The sequence below is a fragment of the Colias philodice genome, chromosome 14 (genome assembly GCF_061535455.1).
Source record: "Colias philodice isolate Cphi_HAF_F1 chromosome 14, ilColPhil1 Martin Lab GWU primary, whole genome shotgun sequence".
Classification (NCBI taxonomy): domain Eukaryota; kingdom Metazoa; phylum Arthropoda; class Insecta; order Lepidoptera; family Pieridae; genus Colias; species Colias philodice.
The window spans coordinates 7,562,019-7,584,637 of NC_143099.1; the positions used below are offsets into that span (position 1 = coordinate 7,562,019).

Below are 22,619 nucleotides of genomic sequence, written 5' to 3' on the forward strand. Positions count from 1 at the left end.
AAGAAAGTTTGGAGGTTATATAAATAAGCCAATTTTTTCTATCTAACTCATTCCCAAGATCCATTATGAATCGCATATCACAAACTAATAATAATATACTACGTATACAATATGAATCGCTCGAAAATTTATGCATTTCGTTAGATGGCGCTATATGAAAATGTGGCAAGTATGAGTTAATTTTCTTCGACTACCTACACGAACAATGCCTCGGACAAGAGGGTAAGTAGATTTTTTAAATTATTCATAATCCTTATCTGATATTCAAATGTTGATGATGTATTTGATTCAGGCCGTATCATTGGTACGACTAATGAGTTATTAATTAAAACTTTACAGTATTGAATAATTTAAAATACTTATAAAATTGATCTATTTATAAAATAATGTAATATGTTAATAATGTGTTTACTTACGTTACTCACTGGAAACCAGTATGCATATTATGTACAATATAAAAATATTATGCGTGCAATTAATATTAATACCTGAACGTTTAAATAACTGCATATAAGGCCAAGGCCGCAAACATGTACCAATAAAATACACGCTTTTGGGTATGTAATCGTTGTTTTAAGGTTTTATTGACTTTTACTAAAATTGTGAAATTTGTTACCTATATAAATGCAGGCAGGTATGAAAGTTGCAGGTACCTATCCTGTCAAAAGGTAGGTATATGAATTTATGTATCCTAATATTTATGTTAATGAACAGGATATTATAAACTACCTACATCGTACCTGTAACAAAACATACTTCAAATCTAGTTACTACTTATCAGTAAATAAGTTACCACATTTTTTTAATGCCTAAAACACGAATTGGTATAAATTGACGCGACGTTGTGGGAATTACTGGCCGATTAAGGAAAGCTGGCATCTTCACAGTACTCACACATAATATGCAATTTTACTATACAGTAGGTACATGTTCAAATATAAATGCGACTCTAGTTTAATTATTGTAGACTTGAATTATTGTAAAATGAGTGCGTTGTAGATCAATACGAAAGCTCTCATAATTTATATGTAAAATTACAATTTAAAAGTAACTCAATCGATGAACTTAAAAAGTTGTGTGGTTTTATGAAATCACGGTAAAAGTGAAACTGTTCGAACGGTTCCGAACACTGCTTTGTGTAGCGCATGTCGCGTGACGGTCGGCTGGCGAGTAGGTATACCTACTCGGCAGCCGCGATACACGCGACATGCGCTACACGGACCAAAAAGTTTGAGACGATGTAATAAAAGTTTCACTTTAATTATTTATTCTCATAATCAATTGTAATATAGTATTGATTGTACTATACGTAATATATTATTATTAGTCTGTGGTATTGATAATCATTCAATTATCAAATAATAATTAAATTTCATGTCATATTCAAAATAACGATATAAACAATACAAATAACACGTGCGCTCACTCACAAGAAACAATACAAGCAAAACCCTAGCATGTAAGAGATAAGGCTACATTACAATAAAAGCTGTATTGTTCAGCTATGTATGAAAATTTTAACTTACGGCGTTTACATTTTGTTCACAAAACTTATTAAAATGATTACATAAATAATTAACCTAGGTAAAGTAAAAAAATATTCGTATCCGCGTGCCGCGAAGTATCTCGTCGAATATAGTTAGTAGTAGATATACCTAACGTCTTTGTTTAAACTTTAAATTTCATCACCCTGTATTTATAAACAATTGCAACATAAAAAAACAATAATTGTCCCCTTCACCCTCATAAGCTGGTCTGCGCGCGAGAAAGACAGACAGACTTTTTATGATGCGTATGCACTGACGTCACGCCGCGCGCGTCTTCACAGACTCTACACATGTGCAATGTTTTAACAGTGTGCAGCTTAATCGGCCAATAATATTAAAACCTGAATTTATGATCCACGTCAAAAATTACGAAGTGCATTGATGTAAACAAAATAGTTGTTATTATTAGATATGAAATAGTTGTGATGCTACGAGAAGATTAACGACAAAAAACATTTCTAATTTTTGTTTATCCATTATGTGTCTTCAGGATGAATTCATGCCATAATGCAGTGATAATACCTATTTAATATCTGTATAAATATTACAACTAGAATAAACTGTACGACGATAAAAATAATATAATAATATAAATGTGTGTAGAGAACGCACTATGTAGAGTTACACCGTAGTCGTACACGAGAAGCGGGTAGTTTTTAGTTTTTACAATCATAATAAATATGGGACTGAAGCCTAGCTTCTATGTAACTACGTAAATTCTGTGTATTTTTACAAAATGAAAATTTTTAATTTTTAAAAAGGAAAGCTCTAACTAAATTGACCCACTTTTAATCGGTAGATACTAGATACCTACTTCAGAATGTTTACGTTTTAAATTTTAAAGTTTTATACTTATACTAGCGGTCCGCCCCGGCTTCGCCCGTGGTACATATGAAAAATAGATGTTGGCCGATTCTCAGACTTACCCGATATGCACAGAAAATTTCATGAGAATCGGTCCACCCGTTTCGGAGGAGTATGCAGATTAACATTGTGACACGAGAATTTTATACATAATATATAGGATTATTATTCTTGACCATAAACATACAGTTTTTGTCTTACTGTTCAATCATACATATGTATACAATCAATTATACACAATATATAAGACGTAGTTATTTACTACGCTTGAATAAATAATTTAGATGTAATATAAAAAGGAGGATAACATAAATGATACAACATAACATACGAGTGTATACATTTATTATATGTACTGTATTTGATAAATATCGATATGAGATTCCTGTTTGCAATAATTATGATCGTGATCTAATGATCTATGTCGTGTCCTTGACAGACAATAAACATTACGTAAGATGAACTTTATACCTGGGTCATTTGGCCTAATAAATAATTTATAATACCTTTATTTATTATTCCATGAAGAGTTCAATAGATTAATTGGTCCGAGTTTAGTGTAGTTGCGATCTGTCCTTGTTTAATTTAAAAATTTAACTTTATTTATTTATTTATTTATTTATTTATTTAATACTTTATTGCACACACATCAGAAAGTACAAATACAGAAAGAACATAAAATAGAGAAAGACATGTACAAACGGCGGCCTTATCGCTAGGTAGCGATCTCTTCCAGGCTACCGTATGTATATGCGTAAGGAGAGATTTTGATTGAGGTGGGTGAGCAAAAAATAAGGCGTAAATGAACAAAATAAAATTAATATATCATATACAATGAATAAATATAATAATATATAACAAAATAAGGATAGGAAAGAAGATACGATAACAATAAAGAAGAGTGAAATAAGCTAGGTAAGAGAGAGATAATGTAACTTAAGTAGGTGCTTAAAACTTCTTAAGGTTTGTGCCTGACGCACTTCTAGTGGGAGTTCATTCCAAAGTTTGGCTGCACGAACTGCAAAGGAATTACCATAAAACTTGGTCTTCGAGACAGGGACACGCAGAAGAAGAGTTTTGGAAGAACGTGGGAAGGGAGAAGTGAAAAAATCAAACTGATCTTTGAGATAGTGAGGAGTTTTAGGATCAAAGAGGATGGAGAAAAGAAGATGTAGGATATGGGAGTACTTTATATTGATATTGATTGTATAGTGCATGCGCCATGTACTTAAGTATTTTCCCTTTTTATCTTGCAAAAAATATGGGTCAAATATGTATATATTTTAAGACCTTTTTTTTAATTAATATCACGGGTTATGTCCCTGAAACCTCGAAGTGCAAGTGGACATCCTACTGAACTCTACTTTGTTCCGATGAACCGCTTTCAATGGCGGGGTCGTAGATATTCTTTGAAATTCATAATATTTGGAAGCCTTTAGATGTGCTTAGATATTTCGTTGTTAATTTCTTTCCAATTAAGCAATTGAGCCTAAATAGCACCTATTGAGAAATAATTTAGGTGTGACGATAGAGGGTAGACATCCTACAAAATAGCAGCTCTTGAATTTATTTCCATACCTAGGTAGGATATTGTTTAATTTTTCGCAAAGGGCAAGTACCTATTAACCGTGTAAGAATTAAAAATTCTGATCACTAATTTAAACATAATGGTTACATTATTATTTCCTAATGGGAACCTTTTTTAATATGTATATGTATTTTTTTATAAATTAATAACAATTTGTAAGTAATTTATAAGCTGAAAAGTAATTTATGATTTGTTAAAACTAAAAGTTATCATTTAATGTAAGTACAATATATTGATTCAAAATAAAAGTGAAATTTTGTTTTATGTAAATCAGGAAGATACATAATTTATAACAAATACGTATATCTCTATACGTACCTAAGTATTTTATGGAAATGCACAATACAATGACAGAAAAGATGTTTTCGCACATATTTCATAGTCACATATATTTTTCCGCGAAACTATTTAGTACCTACACACTAACTGCTAGAAACAAATATTATAAGTGACAGAAATACCAGGTTATTCCGTCTATATCGTGATTATTCATTTAAATTTATAGAACATTGAATTAAATAAAAAACGACTAGACATATTAATTTTATATACTTAGTACGCGCGTGGAATTCGTATTCTGAAAGAGGCTGTGTTGTTCTTTTGAATTAGTTGTTCAACAGCATTCGGGTGTGACAGACTCGTTTAATAAATAAAAGAAAATACATATCATATAATTATACGTATTAAATAAAAACAATGACAGCGACCAGTATCCAAAACGAGGGTACGTGCAGTGAAGTTTATAAACAATTGGACAAATTCGGCAAATTTCAAGTGTACCAATATATTTTAATATGTTTGCCTATAATTATGGTTTCTATGATCCATGTGAATTATATCTTCGTAGCAGAAGACGTTAATCACAGGCAAGTGTTATTATAAATATTAATTTTAAGCAGATGCAATAATATCATGCTCCAATTAATTGTTTCAAAACATATTGTAAGGCATTTACTAGAAAAACCCTAGAAAAACCGGATAAAATCGATTAATGTGATAATAATTAGTAGGAACTCATATTTAATTAATTTGTTAAATGAAATACATAATATATTAAATATACATTTAATTAATATGATAATCTGAAAACAATTAACTAACGAACTTTCCTAATTTACAATTTTTTGTCGTGGTCCAATTTTTGCGCAACTATTTTAGTTGATTAATTTTATAAGTAAATAGTTACTATCAATATGTAAAATAATATCGATTTAATTTGCTCCAACATTATCTCGTAATCAAGAATTTATTCTCATTACATGTCACGTAGTTCCATTTTCGTTTTTTTAGGTCTGGATTCTATGTTCTTTTTGTTACAAAGAACTGAAAATCGATGCCTTCAAGTTCACCCATAGTACCCTACAACTCTTCATTCGTTCATTAAAATAAAAACTATAATAGTTTTATTTTAATGAACGAATGGTTTGTAACATAATAAAAAATAATTAATTTTTTTCGTCATAAGTCAATGTTAAGAAATATTTATTCTGAACTCTGTAAAAATAATCTAAATGAAAAGGACAATTTGCTTGTGTAATTATAAAAAAATCACAATTTATTCATAATTAAAAAAAAGCTTACTACAAATATGCAGATATAAATAGTACCTAAATACCTAGTGTAAAATTACATTCAACCAGATATTTACAGGTAAAGTTTATAGTGCAATGACATGGTAATAAAAATTGCAGTACAGCTTTCAAACGACTGATCCAATCTTTCCTGTTAGGTTATTTATATTACCTTTATTATGTGGTTGATGTCTTTTAATTTATGAAGTGGATTTCTGCCAATCTCAATTTCGTAGAATTCATCGAGCCCAAGTTGCAGCCAAAAAACTTGGAATACCTACTTGCCAAAGTGAGAAATTACTTCACACCGGAACAGCTTCTCACACTTTATCAAGCCAAAGTTCGTTCGTGTGTGGAGTACTGTAGCTATCTTTGGGTGGATCCGCCAAAACTCACCTTGGAGCTTTGGAAGAGGCGAGCTTGCAGAATTATTGCCGATCTCTCGTTGATTTGTTGACCTCCAAAGTCTGGATCACCGCCTGAAAGGTGCATGTCTGTCGGTCTTCTATGGAAAACATTTCGGTGAATGTGCATACGAACTCCACCACCTTATTCCACATCTCCGTTTCTTTATTGGACATCCACGCGTGCATCTAACTTCATCCCTTCACTGTTGATATAACGCGTATAGGTATACGCACTCAGCGTTATGCGTTTTCATTTTTCAAATCTCTCTTTCATCGTCGGTGTTCCCGGACCATTAAAATCTACAGCTCTTCAAGTCTAGTCTAGAGTGAATAGGCTTCTTCTAGGCAGACGTGCTCCTTCGTAGATCACATCGCCGCTCTACATCAGGAGGGATAGTGGTCTCACGCCTGCCTATCAAGTACATATAAAAAAGAAAGTTTTATACATCCCATATGATTAATATCCCCGTACCTGATTAGTCTTAAAGTTTAGGTCCAGTAAGTACTAACACGTACTAAGCATTATAGACAGAAGAAACAGTAGGAATATTATATAAGCGATTTTCTACGCAAATTGCGTAATATGTAGGTAATAATAGAAGAAAAACTATTCTATACATTTGAGACGAATCTACAACCCAGAATAAAATCCGTCAAGTCTCATTTAAATTATTAATGAATTATTGTAAGTTTGATTAATGTTACACGAGTTATATAATAGGTATGTGACGTTCCTGTGAAAATGATTATGTAGTTTTATATTCCCATAGTTGTTTACCAAATTGTTCGCTTATTAATCGTTTTAAATTTCATGATCATCACATAAATGTATCATATATACACAGAGCACTCAAACAAAGCGTGGTCGTTTTTCGTTTATTTGTTTTTTTTAAAGCTCATCTAAATAAACAAAATTCATCTTTTCATAGTTATATGTACCTATGACATTATCAAATATCGTAAAATAAAAATAAAATGTATTCGCTGTAATTCTTGTTGCTCCGATAAAATAGGTCCAAACAAGGCTATGTCGCAACATTTGCTTTAACTTTTGACCTAGAATTTGTAAGAGCGTTCGAATAGAGCTTAGAGCACCAAAAAGTATTATACATATATGTAGTATATTTCTGCTTCAAGAACCAAATAGGTCCAGACTATCTGTTCCAATGAATGCTGTACTACAAATTTCTTTTTTGTTTTTATTCTGTCTCGTATAGTTTCTTTACTCTTCCGCATTTAAGCTTCATTTAGACGAGGATCTTCCAGAGCGTTCAAGTATGTATGCTATTCATGTTTAAAATAGAAATAGCACTAATATGGATAGAATTAATAATAAGAAAAAACTAATTATATTAGTTCTTGTTTTTCTCATAGAAATTCCTGCAATTTAAATAAAGCTTAGGTTTAAACCATTACAATTATTAAACACAGATATTTAAGTACTAGCACTGTGACTAGCACAGTCGCACAGAATACTTAATAGTAGCTAATGCTAGTATTAGGATAGGCCTCTATTATTATATATACAGCTTATTTAAATTGTAATATAGATTTTTTTTTCAGTAGTAATATGACTACTGAAAAAAAATCTATAATATAGATTTTACTTAATACTGTAATATGACTACTGACTGCTACCAGTACCTACCTAGTAGTTAGTAGTATATTACTACTTAAAAAAAATCTATATTACATTTTATGTATTTAATAATGAAACCAACTGTTAGGATGTACTTACTATCAATAATGCAAAATAGGGACCAAAGTCGTAATTTTATGTTTTCTTAAACATAAAATTACGACTTTGGTAAGATTTATAGGTAGTGCAAATTTTTAGTTTTTTGTTAGTTTTTCCTTATTTACATTTTTGTATTCTTTCCTTACGTAATACCTAATGATTTGTAGGTTTTCCACAAAATACTTTTCTCAAGTTGCGCAGCTTGGCAACAACCAACCTATTGTTTTAATGATATGTATTGCCAAGACTTAACAGGAAAAAGGTTAAAATACTCAGAACTTATAAACACACCTACTTATAAATGCAAGTATGGTTATGACGTGAAAAAGTTTAATTGTAGGTAGTACATACGTAGTACCTATATTATTATTAGTCTGTGGTAGTACCTATATTCGATTATGCACGAGTAGTGTGTATGTGTTGGTAAGCGCATAACTCGAGAACGGGTGGACCGATTTCGATAATTCTTTTTTTATTATATTCCTTGAAGTACGAGGATGGTTCTTATGTGGAGAAAACGTAAATATTATGTACCACGGGCGAAGCCGGGGCGGACCACTAGTAATTAATAATAATAAAATAATAAATATTTCGGGACAATTTTCACACACGGCACGATCTGATCTGATCCCATACTAAGCTTTTCGCTTGTGTTATGGAAACCAGATGGCTGATAAACATACATATATAATTTTAAATAAATACTTATATAGATAATTAACACCCAGACATAAGGCAAACATCTATGTTCATCACACAAATATTTGCCCCGGGTGGGAATCGAACCCACGACCTCCCTTGTAAATATGGTATTAACAATTAATGAAATATCAACAATTACTACAAGTAGTGCAATTAAGTTTATGTAAAGGCCCTAACTTGTAACGTTATCTAGATAAAAACGCTTTAGGACATACATATTTTAATTATTGTTATCAAAGGATATATCAAAGGTTCTATATTTTTGATTATAATTGGAATTAAATTAAAATCCATTATGTATTATGTACATATCATTTCTTTACCAGCTCAAGTTTAAATTGTCTAAAGCTCTAAAAGCGTCAATAGAAGGGCAAGAGGCTCTATAATATTAATCTTGTATACGATCATTGTAGACATATGCACAACAAGTACAAGTTTGGAATATTACATAATAGCCAGCATAAGCGTTATAATATATTGTGTGTCATTGAATATTTAAAAATACCTACAGAACTTTTTATTTTTAAGGTCGCCCACTTTACACTAATAAAAAAATAATAATAAAATAAAAAATAAAATAATAATAACTATAAAATTAATAATCAGTGTGAAATAAATCGAATAAGTTAATGAAATGGCAAAAAATCATTCATCATCCGCTACAAACTGGTGTTAAAAATAAATTGCGATTTGCATTTTTTTTTATTTTTGGTGTGAAGAAGCCAATGACCTCCGTGATAGATTTGCCATATTTATATTAATTTAGCTATTTAAACTGAAGTAATAGGCACGTGGATGAACAATTAAACATACGCAAAAATTATATACCTATCTCTCAATGTTTTTATACTAGGTATTTTGTTGGCATAAATCCTAATTCAAACGTGTCATTAACCGACTTTTTAAATAAAGCAATGTACAGTATCTATACAAAATTTTCAAATATGGGATTTACCACATATAGGTAGTTAATGTTAATGACATGGCAATTTCCTAATTTATGCAAAAACTGTTATACGACCACATTTGTCGATTAAAAGCAAAATAAAAAGATTTAAACCTGCTGCATAACAAATCACTTGACGACTGAATGCAACATAAACAAATGGCAATAAATTACATCATTATTTTTTTATAAATTATTCAGCTTGCAACTTGCAGCGTCATTTTAAGCTCACACAGCAACCCAACCAGTTTTTGAACGTTAGTTGACTAGCTGTATTAGCCAGTATGTAGAAAAATTAAAAGCATAAGTACGAGAATTTTCCTTAAAACTTACTGCAGCTAGATCATGTGGCATTTAACTATAAGCAAGTTTGTAATTACGTGTTGTTAACATACTTCAGAAAGAGCAGTGCATACTAATGTATGCAATATAAACTGAGCAATTTACGCGCTAAAAGTAGTATCAAACTGATTATATTTTTATGACAAGGTGTAAAAATAATATAAAATTTTATTTATTTTGCAACAATATAAAATGTATCACAATTTCAGATTGATTCAAAACTGAAAAGCTCTTGTTATTCTTATGTAGAGCATATTATATAACGGACATTTACCTAAATTAGTAAATCACATATCATTAAATTAATTTACATTTCATTCACATTAGAAATATTCGGAGAATCTCGTTAAAATAAAGCAGTTTTAGCAGGAAAATATACAATATTTTTCCTCAGATATTCAATATTGAATGTTGAGAATTGTGTAAACTTGCGTGGATCTTTAACACGACCACTTCTCAAGCAAGCCTTGTACTCGTATTTCTTAGAAAAAATGAAAGTAAACTCAATATCCTGTAAATTGTATTGACAATTTATTCCATTGCGGTATTACACTTATGCGTTAATGAACGAAATAGACTCCGACTGGATAAATAAAGAAAATATGTAATATAAAAGCAGTGTTAAAATACCTGTCTGTCCGGTTGCTATACGGACGTCATAATATATTTCCTGTAATAAAATTCGCTTGCTAAGCACGCAAGGTATGAAAGTTTATGATTATGGAAGGTCTATTTATTTTGCCTTAAGTTTAGCTGTAAAGGTTAGATATTTTTAGATACAATAATGATTATTTCAAAAGCTCTATAAGTAGTGGAGTGACGATCGTGCAAGTTGTATTGGCTACGAAGACGTAATTGACTTGTATAGTGTATACTATGTTATATTATGTATAATGTGGTTCTTGAGGAAGCTTTCAGTATATAATTTGTTAAGTTTTCTACAAAGCGGGCGAAGCCATGTTCGGAAAGCTAGTATATTATGTAAAAGGAGAAAGTCAGAGGAGCTATTTTAATAATATAAAATAACATAACAATGCCAAAAGATTGTCTGTGTTCAAAATAACTTTGTTTTCCGAAGTGCGTGTTGTTATTTACATGCGGCCAAGACATTGAAAAAAGCTTTTCCACATTTGTTTTCCGGTTTTATTTAAGGATTTCAGAATATATTTTAAGCACATTTTAAGGGAATTTTATGGTTTTTTTTACTGTTTTATTAAATTTAAATATTTATTAAATATAATAAATTTTTTAATATATTATTATTGTAGGACAACGTAATAATATAAAATACTATGTTTTGTATGTTAGTCCGTATAAAATTTTCTAGAATCTAGACGTACAATGTGTCATATTTCGCTACAATTCTGCTTATTTTAAGTACTGTCCTTGTAACTTGGTGCAAGTTTTATTTTTTGCTAGATACCTCATACCAATTACCACTACATGTATCTCTCTACCGACTATGTAGTAGGTACATTTATAATTATAGTGGAGGTAATAATCAAGAATGCACAAAAAGTCCCATTATTTTTAAGTTTGGAGTAATGCATAACAATTAAAAACTTGTTATAAAAAAGTAATTAGCGGGTTTCGGGTGCAATTACATAACGTTAGCATTTTTTGGCGATTTGATTGCGAAATGTAAATTTTTTACCCTTATAACAATAAAATTGATCTCATCAGTTTTTGGCAAACAAGTAAATAATTATGATTTAAAATCATAATGAACGAAATAGACTCCGACTGGATTATGATGAGCCGTACGTGTGAAAAATGTCCTGTAACATTTATTTATTTATGTTAATTACAGGAGAGCTTTATAAGTAAGGCAATTTAAAGCTTACAAGTTCGACGAGTTGTCAAGCAATTATTTTGTATACCTACTAACTTAAACAAAAAAAAGTATTCGGATAATATTATGGATTGATTAATTTATTCGAGGTCATGTTTTTTGTAAATATTGTATCAAAATAGTTAACGGTATTATACGGATAACGGTTTTTTATTAATAAAAATAATTTTGACCTACCTATGCTGAAAATTTTCATAAAAATAGTAATATTTCTGTAAGCTATTTCAGTTAAAGAAAGCTTAAATGAACGAAAAAAGTATTGGTGGAGCTAAAAGTTAACATTTTTTAAGAATTGATCTTGTTGTTATCTCACATAATATTATAAAAATAATATGCTTAAAAGGGTTTCAGGGTTTCATAAGGACCAATGATACAAATATTCTAATCAGTAACAATGTAGCAATCAATTGGGGTCAATATGTTTGAAATAACTTATGAAGGATAATAATTGAACATCGTTACGATCAAATACAGATGCAATAATATTAATCATAAAATCATATACATAAGTTATAGTACGTAGTATATTATTATAAGTCTGTGGTTATAGTATAACTAGCGGTCCACCCCGGCTTCGCCCGTGGTACATATTATGAAAAATAGATGTTGGCCGATTCTCAGACTTACCCGATATGCACAGAAAATTTCATGAGAATCGGTCCACCCGTTTCGGAGGAGTATGCAGACTAACATTGTGACACGAGAATTTTATATATATAGTATAATAATATGGCATCCGTAAGATCACGTTCGGAGGAGACAGGGAATTAAAAAAACATTAAAATTTTGCATTTATTTTTTGTTTTAGTATCCAATCATTTGTGTATGTCTAAATACAGTAACATTATTAATTTTATTTATTTTTACCTACTGATTTATTTTTATGTCATCATGATTATATCACAGAAACTATCTAGGTTTATGTGTAAATGGGCGTGACTCCAAACACAACTCGTTATTAAAAAGATCGTAAACTTCTCTAGTCCTTTATCAGTTCCACTTCACATTAATTTAAGGAAATGCACAATTCTTGTGAAAGTGGTTAAATATTTTATGAGAAAGTTGTCGTCAAAAGAAGTATGAAGAGCTTTAAGCGCGTCACACACGGTGAAGATACTATAATATTTTATGTTAAGATTCTCTAATATAAAATATTATAGCATCTTAAGGTATCCAGTATCAGCGTTCTGACCATCATTTTTCTTTTTGTCATTATGCATTGCCTGTAGAACCGCCATCCTGTTACAAATGACCCGAAACACTGACACAAAATTTATTAAAATATTATATCTTCACCGTGTGTGACGCGCTTTAGTAGGAAGTCCTTGAAGTCTTCTAGAAAAGGAAGTTTAAATTTGCAAAAGAATCTATCAAAACATAATTTATGTATTTCTTAATTTAAACCTAATTAATCAAGTTTCGTGATTTATCTATAGCGATTTACATACAAGTATAACGGGGCGTCGCATTTTTTAAATACCAATAAAACATATTGCCTTGACTTTGCACCCATGTCGGTGAACTTTAAATTTTGATTATATAATATGTAATAGTAAAATTAATATTCAATCAACAATTCAGGTTATAAAATATAGATACTCCAACGTATTTATTAACCTTGATCTACGAAATTTAAACGCGACAAAGTTGAACTCCAAAACAATCAACAAAGAACATTCCGTATCTAAATTGGGAGTCGAGCGTGCTTCTGCACGAATTGAGCCAAGCTTGTTCTGGGGAAAAGCAAAACCCCCAATGAATATCAGCGTTATAAAGTTGGACGTAAAAGTCACTGTTTTTTGTATGATGAGAAGATTCCTGTGACCAAGTCGTTTATTCCCATAGTCAATTCTTTTATCGCTATCCCTTCACTTTCTCTTTAAAGCTGTCATTTCATTTGCAAGGACTCTATATCATCATATACATGTGCTGTATGTAGCCTGTACTTACCATTCAGGAAAATAAACATACTTGTCACGTGATAAAACTACGAGTCATGTCAGTATAATAATAATAAAGATAAATAGGGAAACATAACATAGGTATACAAACAAGTACAGATATTACATAATTCGCATAACAATTATCATAAAATTCGAATTCTTGTCTAAATTATAGTTGGCCTTGACTTTTAGAGCATTGATAAGCATAAGATATTAATAATGTTGTAAATTTATTTTGCAGGTGTCGCGTTCCAGAATGTGAAGACGTCAATCCAACTGTGGAAATACCGACGTGGTGGCCGAAAGACGTGAACGCAAAATGCTTTAGACCCGTTGTAGATATGAGAAAATATCATATAGCGAACGATACATGTTCGAATAACACGTTTCTTGAAGTATTAGAAGAATGTCACGATTGGGTTTTCGAAAATGATAATTCGATAGTAGCTGCGGTAAGTTTGTTGTTTGATAATATCACGTTTTTTCAAGCTTGGATCTTAAACGCACGTGAGCACGCTTGAAGCATAGCAATTATCGACACTACATTGGTTATCAGGTCGTAAACTAATAGTCGAAGGCAGGTAATTAAAATTGGGATTTTTATGTGACTGATATCTATAATATTATCTATATGCAAGTTTTACTTTTATTAATAGATGGCAGATAGTGGATTAACATTTTTTTTATTATTGATACATAAAACATAACTTGTCTAGACGATTGATGATGCAAGCAAAAATAAGAGTGGTATCACTGACGATTATGCTTGAATAGAAAAAATTTTACAAGTTAATATTTTGGCGACTTTTTTGCAAGCATTCGAAGGAAGCGGAAGGGAAAAAACATAGATAACTATGGCATTTTTTACACAGGGCGGGCGGGAAAATAAAAATATGCTGTAGGGCGTAGGCACTAACTCTTATAGGGCTGAACTTTGTGTAGAGTATTGTACGCACATTAGCGTGTCTGTATGTAAGTGTAAACAGTAGTTGATATATCTTATTACGACCTCATTATGACGCATTTTCCAAGCAATGAAATAAGTTGATCTCTATAGGCTCAAACATCCATTATTTTAATTTTTATGTTCTAATCCTGATGCGCTTGAAGATGAAGCGCTTGATTTCTTCTATCATCACTTATGCACATAACATTTTGTCGATTTTTATTAAATTTGGTACCCACCAAAGGCACCAAAACCAGTCCTGTAATAATAATATCGGCAATATATATAATGTTAACGACCTGATACACACGCTTATTCTCATTTCTTGTCTCGAATTAATCCTTTGGAATGATGTATAAATTAAGAAAGGGAAGGGAAAGAAAAATTATAATAATGACAAAAAATTATTGTTATTTATGTTGCCATTATATTAACGATGTACAATTTTATAGCTGACAATATTTTATGGTCCTTTGAGCATCACTCACACTTGCTCACATAATTTACATTATTTTTCTAAAATTCACAAATTGTGAAGACCTGCAATGTCTCCATATGGAGCATGGGATAAGTGTATTCAATTTCATACAAATTGATTTTCGTGAATTCAACTCTCTTTATTCTTTAGGCTAAATAAAAGTACTGTATCCTGCCAGATCGACATTTTTTTTTCTCCGCCGGGGATTCAAACAGAAACTCCTTGAGGATTCCCGAAAAATCTCTTGGATTTTTTTTCTCCTTGGGAGAATTCAAACATCAATCAGACCTATTAACATTAATTATTTTAAATGTCGGAAATATTTTCTCGATTGGTATTCTCTATTAAAATGCACATTCTTTTATGTTTACAGTTATCGTAAATTATTCAGTAAGTAATATCTGTAATGTGACACATGGACATGACATTGTTTATTGTAGAATTAATGCATGGTGTTTAATAATAACTCAGTTTATATTAAACAAAACATTACTTCGTGCTTAGAACAATACATCGTGCATACAAATAATTAGGTACTTTAGTATTTTTAGCTCTTACACAATTCTTTAATTGTTATAAATTATAAGACAATTTTAACGATGCGCGTCAAATAATATACAATTCTATATGTTTCTCATTATTTGTTACGGAGAATTACTGCCAATATAACGACGGGTATAAATTATAATGTATCTTATTGAAATTCGAAGTATGAAGTATGCTCTTACAAGTCGTACATAATATTTGAAATTTGAAAAGGTCAGTTTAATTAAACTTTCTCCTTTTACTAAACGTAGAATTGCAAAGCTTTATATTACACAAACATAATGTTGTGAAAACATAAACGCAACCGCGATACTTTATCAGCACAAGAGTAGAGCCACGAGCGAGAGCGTTCTTATAATAATTGGAACGTCATTTATTTTCTCAATTACGATTCAATGTCAGTGTATTTTTATTTGTAAGTCCATTCAAAACACTAAAAATATAACAATGAACCATTTAAGTAAATATCCAGGATTTATCATGAAAGTTCTATCAGTTTTTTTATTTTATACATAAAGCTCTCCTTTGCATGCTATAATGGCATTTTAAGCGTGCTGATTTATATGCATAACTATGAAATTATGTAATATGTATCAGAAAACGTGTACCATATTGTATGTCAGCCAAATATCTGTAGAAGATTTTCTAGAAATATCCGATACTTCAATCAACATGTTTTCAATGATATTGGTAAATACAGAGAGTTAGTGAATGTGACACGAGTTATTCTTGCAACAACAAGAGCGGTCGTTCACTTTGAACTAAATATAAAATTTATTTGTTTTCACTACCGACGCATGCACTTTCGAAGGTGAAATTTCTAATAAAGAAAATTATTTCGCGTCATTAAGAAAACTAATACATCTAAATATAAACTTAAAGGTGACTGACTGACTGACATAGTGATCTTTCAACGCACAGCCCAAACCCTGGACGGATCGGGCTGAAATTTGGCATGCAGGTGTTAGGACGTAGGAATCCGCTAAAAAGGGTTTTAATCAATTCAACCCCCAAGGAGGTAAAATAGTCGAAGTTTGTACCATGAAAATTTATCTTTTCCACGCAGGCGAAGCTGCGGGCAACAGTTAGAGATAAAACATACCACGTGATAACAGACAGTTATTAATACATATTTTTAAGTTACATCATCTGTGCAAAAATATACACACCTATTTGAAATAATTATGCATCTTCTATACAAATATTATAAAGAGGAAAGGTTTGATTTTTTGTTTGTTTGTTTGTATGTATTGAATAGGCTCCGAAACTACTTGGCAGATTTGAAAAATTCTTTCACTGTTGGAAAGCTACATCATTTCTGAGTGACATAGGCTAGGTTTTATCCCGGAAATCCCACGGGAACGGGAACTATGCGGGTTTTTTTTTGAAAACGCGGGCGAAGCCGCAGGCGGAATGCTAGTCTAATAATAAAGAATTTGGCATGCGTTTAGATGAGACGGCACGATTGTTATTGCACACATTTTTAACACTTTACATAAATAACATGATGTAACTTTATGCAGATGGACGGGCTTATGCAAATGCCATGCTATTATCTACTTATATTTTGCAATTAAAATAATAATAAAAGCACAATACTTACTTATGATTTTACAAACAAACACAAATTACTATGGATTAAGATTATGGGTAACATGACAATAAAACTATTATTATGTTAGTATGTACCTTCTAATACGATTGCAATTGAGGTCATGTATTTGCAACTCTATATACAGACATTATAATGTTATGAGCAAACAAATTTCGTATTGCAGGATTCACCACAAAGCATCTTGAAAATTATTATAGGTAGTTATGGCCAGTCTAGGTCAAGACGATACTTAACAACTAATAGCAATGCATATTTGATTTTGAATTATGTACCTGTATTTATATGATGTTATATAAGAGTAAATGTATTTATTATAAAGAATTTCTGTTTATTGTCATTATTTTTTGCAGTTGAACTTGGGATGTGAATCATGGAAATCAACGCTAGTTGGATTCATTCACAACGCAGGAATGATCGTATCAATGATGTTGACTGGCTGGATAGCTGATAAGTAAGTTAATCGAACTTATGAAATATCTGAAAATAAATATTTAAATAATACCTTTTGGCTAGCCCTATTTTAACAATTTTGACTACTACTCAAGCACTCGCACTTTTTCCCCCAGAAGAACGAACCTCGAACGTAGATTAGAGATCATAAATCTATACTAATATTATAAAGCTGCAGAGTTTGTTTGTTTGAACGCGCTAATCTCGGGAACTACTAGTCCGATTTGAAAAGTTCTTTCGGTGTGAGATAGCTCATTTATCGAGGAAGGCTATATATCATTACGCTACGGCCAACAGGAGTGGAGCCACTGGGGTGAAACCGCGCGGAGCAGCTAGTATCTTATATATTAGAAATACACTACTTTACACGATCTGCTTTTTGTCAAACGGAGTAAGAATTATTATTCTTTCAGGATAGGTAGAAAACCCACTATCATAATGTGTTCGATTGGCGGTGCTGTAGGCTTATGCAAAATATTTATAACCAACTACTATGCATATCTTAGCGTTGAATTTCTGGAATCCGTTCTGGCATCTGGACTGTATACCGTGGCTGTGGTTTTGTGTAAGTATTATATCTCTTATTTCTACTTGGTACCAATTTTTTTTTTACTAAAACCACTTTGTACTTTCAGTAATTGAAGTCGGTGGTGAAAGCAAAAGAGTCACTGCTGGTGTTATTTTCTCGTACGCTGTGTATATTGGAGAAGTATGCTTCGCTTTTATCGCATTGGGATTGAAATATTGGAAATTACTTATTATTGTAGTATATGCGCCCATGATTCTTTTCATAGTATACATGCTCATTCTCCGAGAAAGCACTAGATGGCAGATGCTCAGAGGAAAAATGGATGAATCTAAAGAAACACTGAAGATGATTTCAAAAATGAATAAATTACAAGTTTCTGAAAAAGAAATAAGTGAAACGAGTGATGAAGACTTAAGATTCCAATTCAACGTCGTGATACAGAAAGAGAAGGAAACAATGAAGGATATATTAGCGTCGAAAGAGATAATGATACGCTTGTCAGTTACGTCGTTTTGTTTCTTCGCGTCTAGTTTTGTCTACTATGGATTAGCTGTTCATTCGGTTTTATTGCCGGGCAATAAATACACAAATTTTATTCTGGCGTCTGTTTCTTCATTTCCTGGAGATTTAATTGCGTTGTATACGTTCAATAAATATGGAAGAAAAATCTCACTGCAATTTGGTTATGTATGTTCTGCATTTTTCTTGATAGTGCAGTCGTATTCCCCTGATTGTAAGTATTCATTATTAAAGTTTAATAATGACCTCAAATATTTAATTAGGTAAGTTCTATACGCATTTATTAATAAGGATATTTTTTTTCAGCAATAATGTGGTTGAAAGTGGTTTTATTCCTTTGCGGGAAACTCGGAGTTGTCGTATGTTTTACTGGAATCTATACATACACGTTGGAATTGTTTCCGACGAGTGTCCGCGGAACTCTAATTGGATGTGGCAACACAGCCGCGAGAGTCGGAAGCATGTTGGCACCTTTAACCCCTCTATTAGTAAGTACCTACACCTAAAAAGCTTTTAGATATTGTGGTGGGTACTTATCAAAAAGTTTGGAAACACAAACATATCTAAGCATTTTAAACACTTATAATAACAAGGGTTAATTTTATTTTTACTTTGCAGACAACTGAATTTTCCGCATTGCCAGCCATCTTGTTCTCATCCGTAGCCTTAATCGCTGCCGCACTGCTCACCTTCACACCAGAAACGAAGACGTTACCAATGTTCGACACAATAGCACAAGTGGAAGCTCACAAAGCAAAAATAATGACGCATTTATGAACAGTATCCTTCGTGTAGATTAAAAAAATACGTTATACGGCTATATATAAGTTATTTTGACATTTAAAAGCTTACCTTTGTCAAAAAGACTGACGTCCGGGCCTTGAACTTGATATTTTTATTGTGCTTTGAATTTTGATTCATAGACGTTTTATTTTAATAATTTATAATAATTATGTACCTAATGAATGCATTGAATTTGAAGAAATATGAAATGCATCATTAGTAAATCTATCAGTCAGGTCTATAAAAAAAAAGACGGGTTGCACTCCGGGAGTGCCGGCAGAAGTGAAAACTTGATTATTAACGTTGAGCATGTTTGAAATTTTGGAATGGTATCCGTCTTACGCTTTTTCGATCAGGTCACATTACAGAAAAAGTGCTCAACGCCGCTAAAGGCTGGTTTACACTTTGATTAGTGTGAGTGCAGGTGATTAGTGCGAGTGCAGGTGTGTAGTGCGAGTAGTGTCCAATTCACTGCGAGTGCAGGTGATTAGTGCGAGTGCAGGTGAGTAGTGTCCAATTCGCGACGCTACACACTACGCTAAACACTAAACACTCCTGTCCAGACGTGTTTAGGCAGGCACACTGCGAGTGAGGGGGAAGGGAGGGCGCGCGGGACGTGGCTACTCGCAGTACACTCGCAAAAAAATAGAAAACGCTTCTATTCACTTTACTACACAGCCTACTAATCACTTGCACTAAACAGTCGCTGTCCACACCTAGTCACTAATCACCTGCACTCACACTAATCAAAGTGTGAACCAGCCATAAGGCTGGTTCACACTTTGATTAGTGCGAGTGCAGGTGTGTAGTGCGAGTAGTGTCCAATTCAACTGCGAGTGCAGGTGATTAGTGGGAGTGCAGGTCAATGGTGAAATTCGCGACGCTACACACTACGCTAAACACTAAACACTAAACACTCCTGTCCAGACGTGTTTAGGCAGGCACACTGCGAGTGAGGGGGAAGGGAGGGCGCGCGGGACGTGGCTACTCGCAGTCCACTCGCAAAAAAATAGAACACGCTTCTATTCACTTTACTACACAGCCTACTAAACACTTGCACTAAACAGTCGCTGTCCACACGTAGTCACACTAATCACCTGCACTCGCACTAATCAAAGTGTGAACCAGCCATTAAAGAAGTTTTCAAGTTTTCACTTCAAAAAAAAAAAACTCTGCTTAGCAGTTTGGAAAAAGACAAATGTGCCATTTATATACAGGGTGTAATCGTTAAGTGTGCACAGGCGATTTTTCCGTAAGTATTACAGATAACAAAAAACTTTAAACTGATATCGAAAGTACTTAACCTAATAAGTAAAATGGCCGTAATAAATTTTTAAAAATAAATCGAGAAATATCAAAAAAAATATCTTTAAACCCTCCCATACATTAAGTATGAAATATGAATATCCCGTATACATTTAATATGAAAGATTTTAGCTTTCTTTTTCTTTTTTGGTTTTCTGCTTTAATTACTTCGCAAATTTGAAGTGGCATTTTCCACGCTTTTTCCGGTTATTTTCCGGGATTTTCCAGACATTTTCCGGGAATTTCCCAGGCATTTTCCGGGGATTTTCCGAGCATTTCCCGGGGATTTTCCGGATGTTTCCCAGACATTTTCCGGACATATCCCAGGCATTTTCCGGGGATTTTCCACGCATTTCCCAGGCATTTTCCGGACATTTCTCAGGCATTTTCCGGGGATTTTCCAGGCATTTTCCGGATATTTTCCGGACATTTTCACGCATTTACCGGATATTTTCCACGCATTTCCCAGGCATTTTCCGGACATTTCTCAGGCATTTTCCGGGGATTTTCCAGGCATTTTCCGGATATTTTCCGGACATTTTCACGCATTTACCGGATATTTTCCGGACATTTTCACGCATTTTCCGGATATTTTCCTGGCATTTTCCAGGGATTTTCCACGGTTTTTCCGGAAATTTCCACGCATTTTCCGAGCATTTCCCAGGCATTTTCCGGTTATTTTCTGGGAATTTCCCAGGCTTTTTCCGGGGATTTTCCGAGCATTTCCCGGGGATTTTCCGGATGTTTTCCAGACATTTTTTGGACATTTTCCTGGCATTTTCCGGGGATTTTCCAGACATTTAAAGGCTATGTCAGGGAAATGTCCGGAAAATGCCTGGAGAATTCCCGGAAAATATCCGGAAAATATCCGGAAAATGCCTGGAAAATCCCCGGAAAATGCCTGAGAAATGTCTGGGAAATGCGTGGAAAATTCCCGGAAAATGCCAGGGAAATGTCCGGAAAATGTCTGGGCAACATCCGGAAAATCCCCGGGACATGCCTGGGAAATTCCCGGAAAATGTCTGGAAAATCCCGGAAAATGCCAGGGAAATGTCTGGAAAATATCCGGAAAATGCGTGGAAATGTCCGGAAAAAGCGTGGAAAATGCCTGGAAAATGCCCGGAAAATGCTCGGAAAATCCCCGGAAAATATCCGGAAAATGCGTGAAAATTTCCGGAAAAAGCGTGGAAAATGCCACTTCAAATTTGCGAAGTAATTAAAGCAGAAAACCGATAAAGAAAAAGAAAGCTAAAAATCTTTCATATTAAATGTATACGGGATATTCATATTTCATACTTAATGTATGGGAGGGTTTAAAGATAATTTTTTTTATATTTCTCGATTTATTTTTAAAAATTTATTACGGCCATTTTACTCATTAGGTTAAGTACTTTCGATATCAGTTTAAAGTTTTTTGTTATCTGTAATACTTACGGAAAAATCGCCTGTGCACACTTAACGATTACACCCTGTATAATTAAATAACTACCTTTTAGTGCTTTGTATTATAATATTGTCATCGTTTTATGGATATATTTTATGGATATATTATATGATGGAGGAAGTATTTTAGTAATGTAAGAGGAATTTGTGCAAATGGAACAGATAATGTTTATAAAGAATATGTTAATAAGGAATAATCATAAATCAAAATGTATGTATAGGATTGTTGCGTATCGTTGTTGCCGTTAAGGAAAATATACTTATTGCAATCTTTTATTTTCTTAGAAATAAGAATACCTAGTTTTGTATTATCATAACTGCTATATTATTATGACTAAGTACCCGCAAAAAAATAAATAAAAAGACACGAAATAATATATCCTAGGATTTTAAGTCCTCCATTTTTACTGGATAGTAACTAGGGATTTTTTCTAGTTATTCCCTTGATATTTTTATTTAGATATCAACACAACAAAATATTCATAGATTTTGTTGATGTCTTTAA

General features: G+C 32.5%; 1 protein-coding gene across 2 annotated transcripts; it reads left to right on the forward strand.

Annotated features, from left to right (window-relative positions):
* The first annotated feature begins 4,588 nt into the window (after positions 1-4,588).
* Positions 4,589-20,574, forward strand: LOC149482938 (organic cation transporter protein-like). 2 transcript variants are annotated; one of them, XM_089703057.1, is made up of 8 exons: positions 4,589-4,865; positions 13,742-13,952; positions 17,436-17,536; positions 17,949-18,100; positions 18,171-18,797; positions 18,890-19,071; positions 19,202-19,868; positions 20,168-20,574. In XM_089703057.1, exons 1-7 carry the CDS (start codon positions 4,696-4,698, stop codon positions 19,358-19,360), a joined length of 1,602 nt encoding a protein of 533 aa, XP_089559183.1. In that variant the 5' UTR covers positions 4,589-4,695; the 3' UTR covers positions 19,361-19,868; positions 20,168-20,574. The 2 variants fall into 2 exon arrangements, with proteins under 2 accessions (XP_089559183.1, XP_089559184.1); XM_089703058.1 differs by having other exon boundaries at positions 19,202-19,849.
* The last annotated feature ends 2,045 nt before the right edge of the window (positions 20,575-22,619 follow it).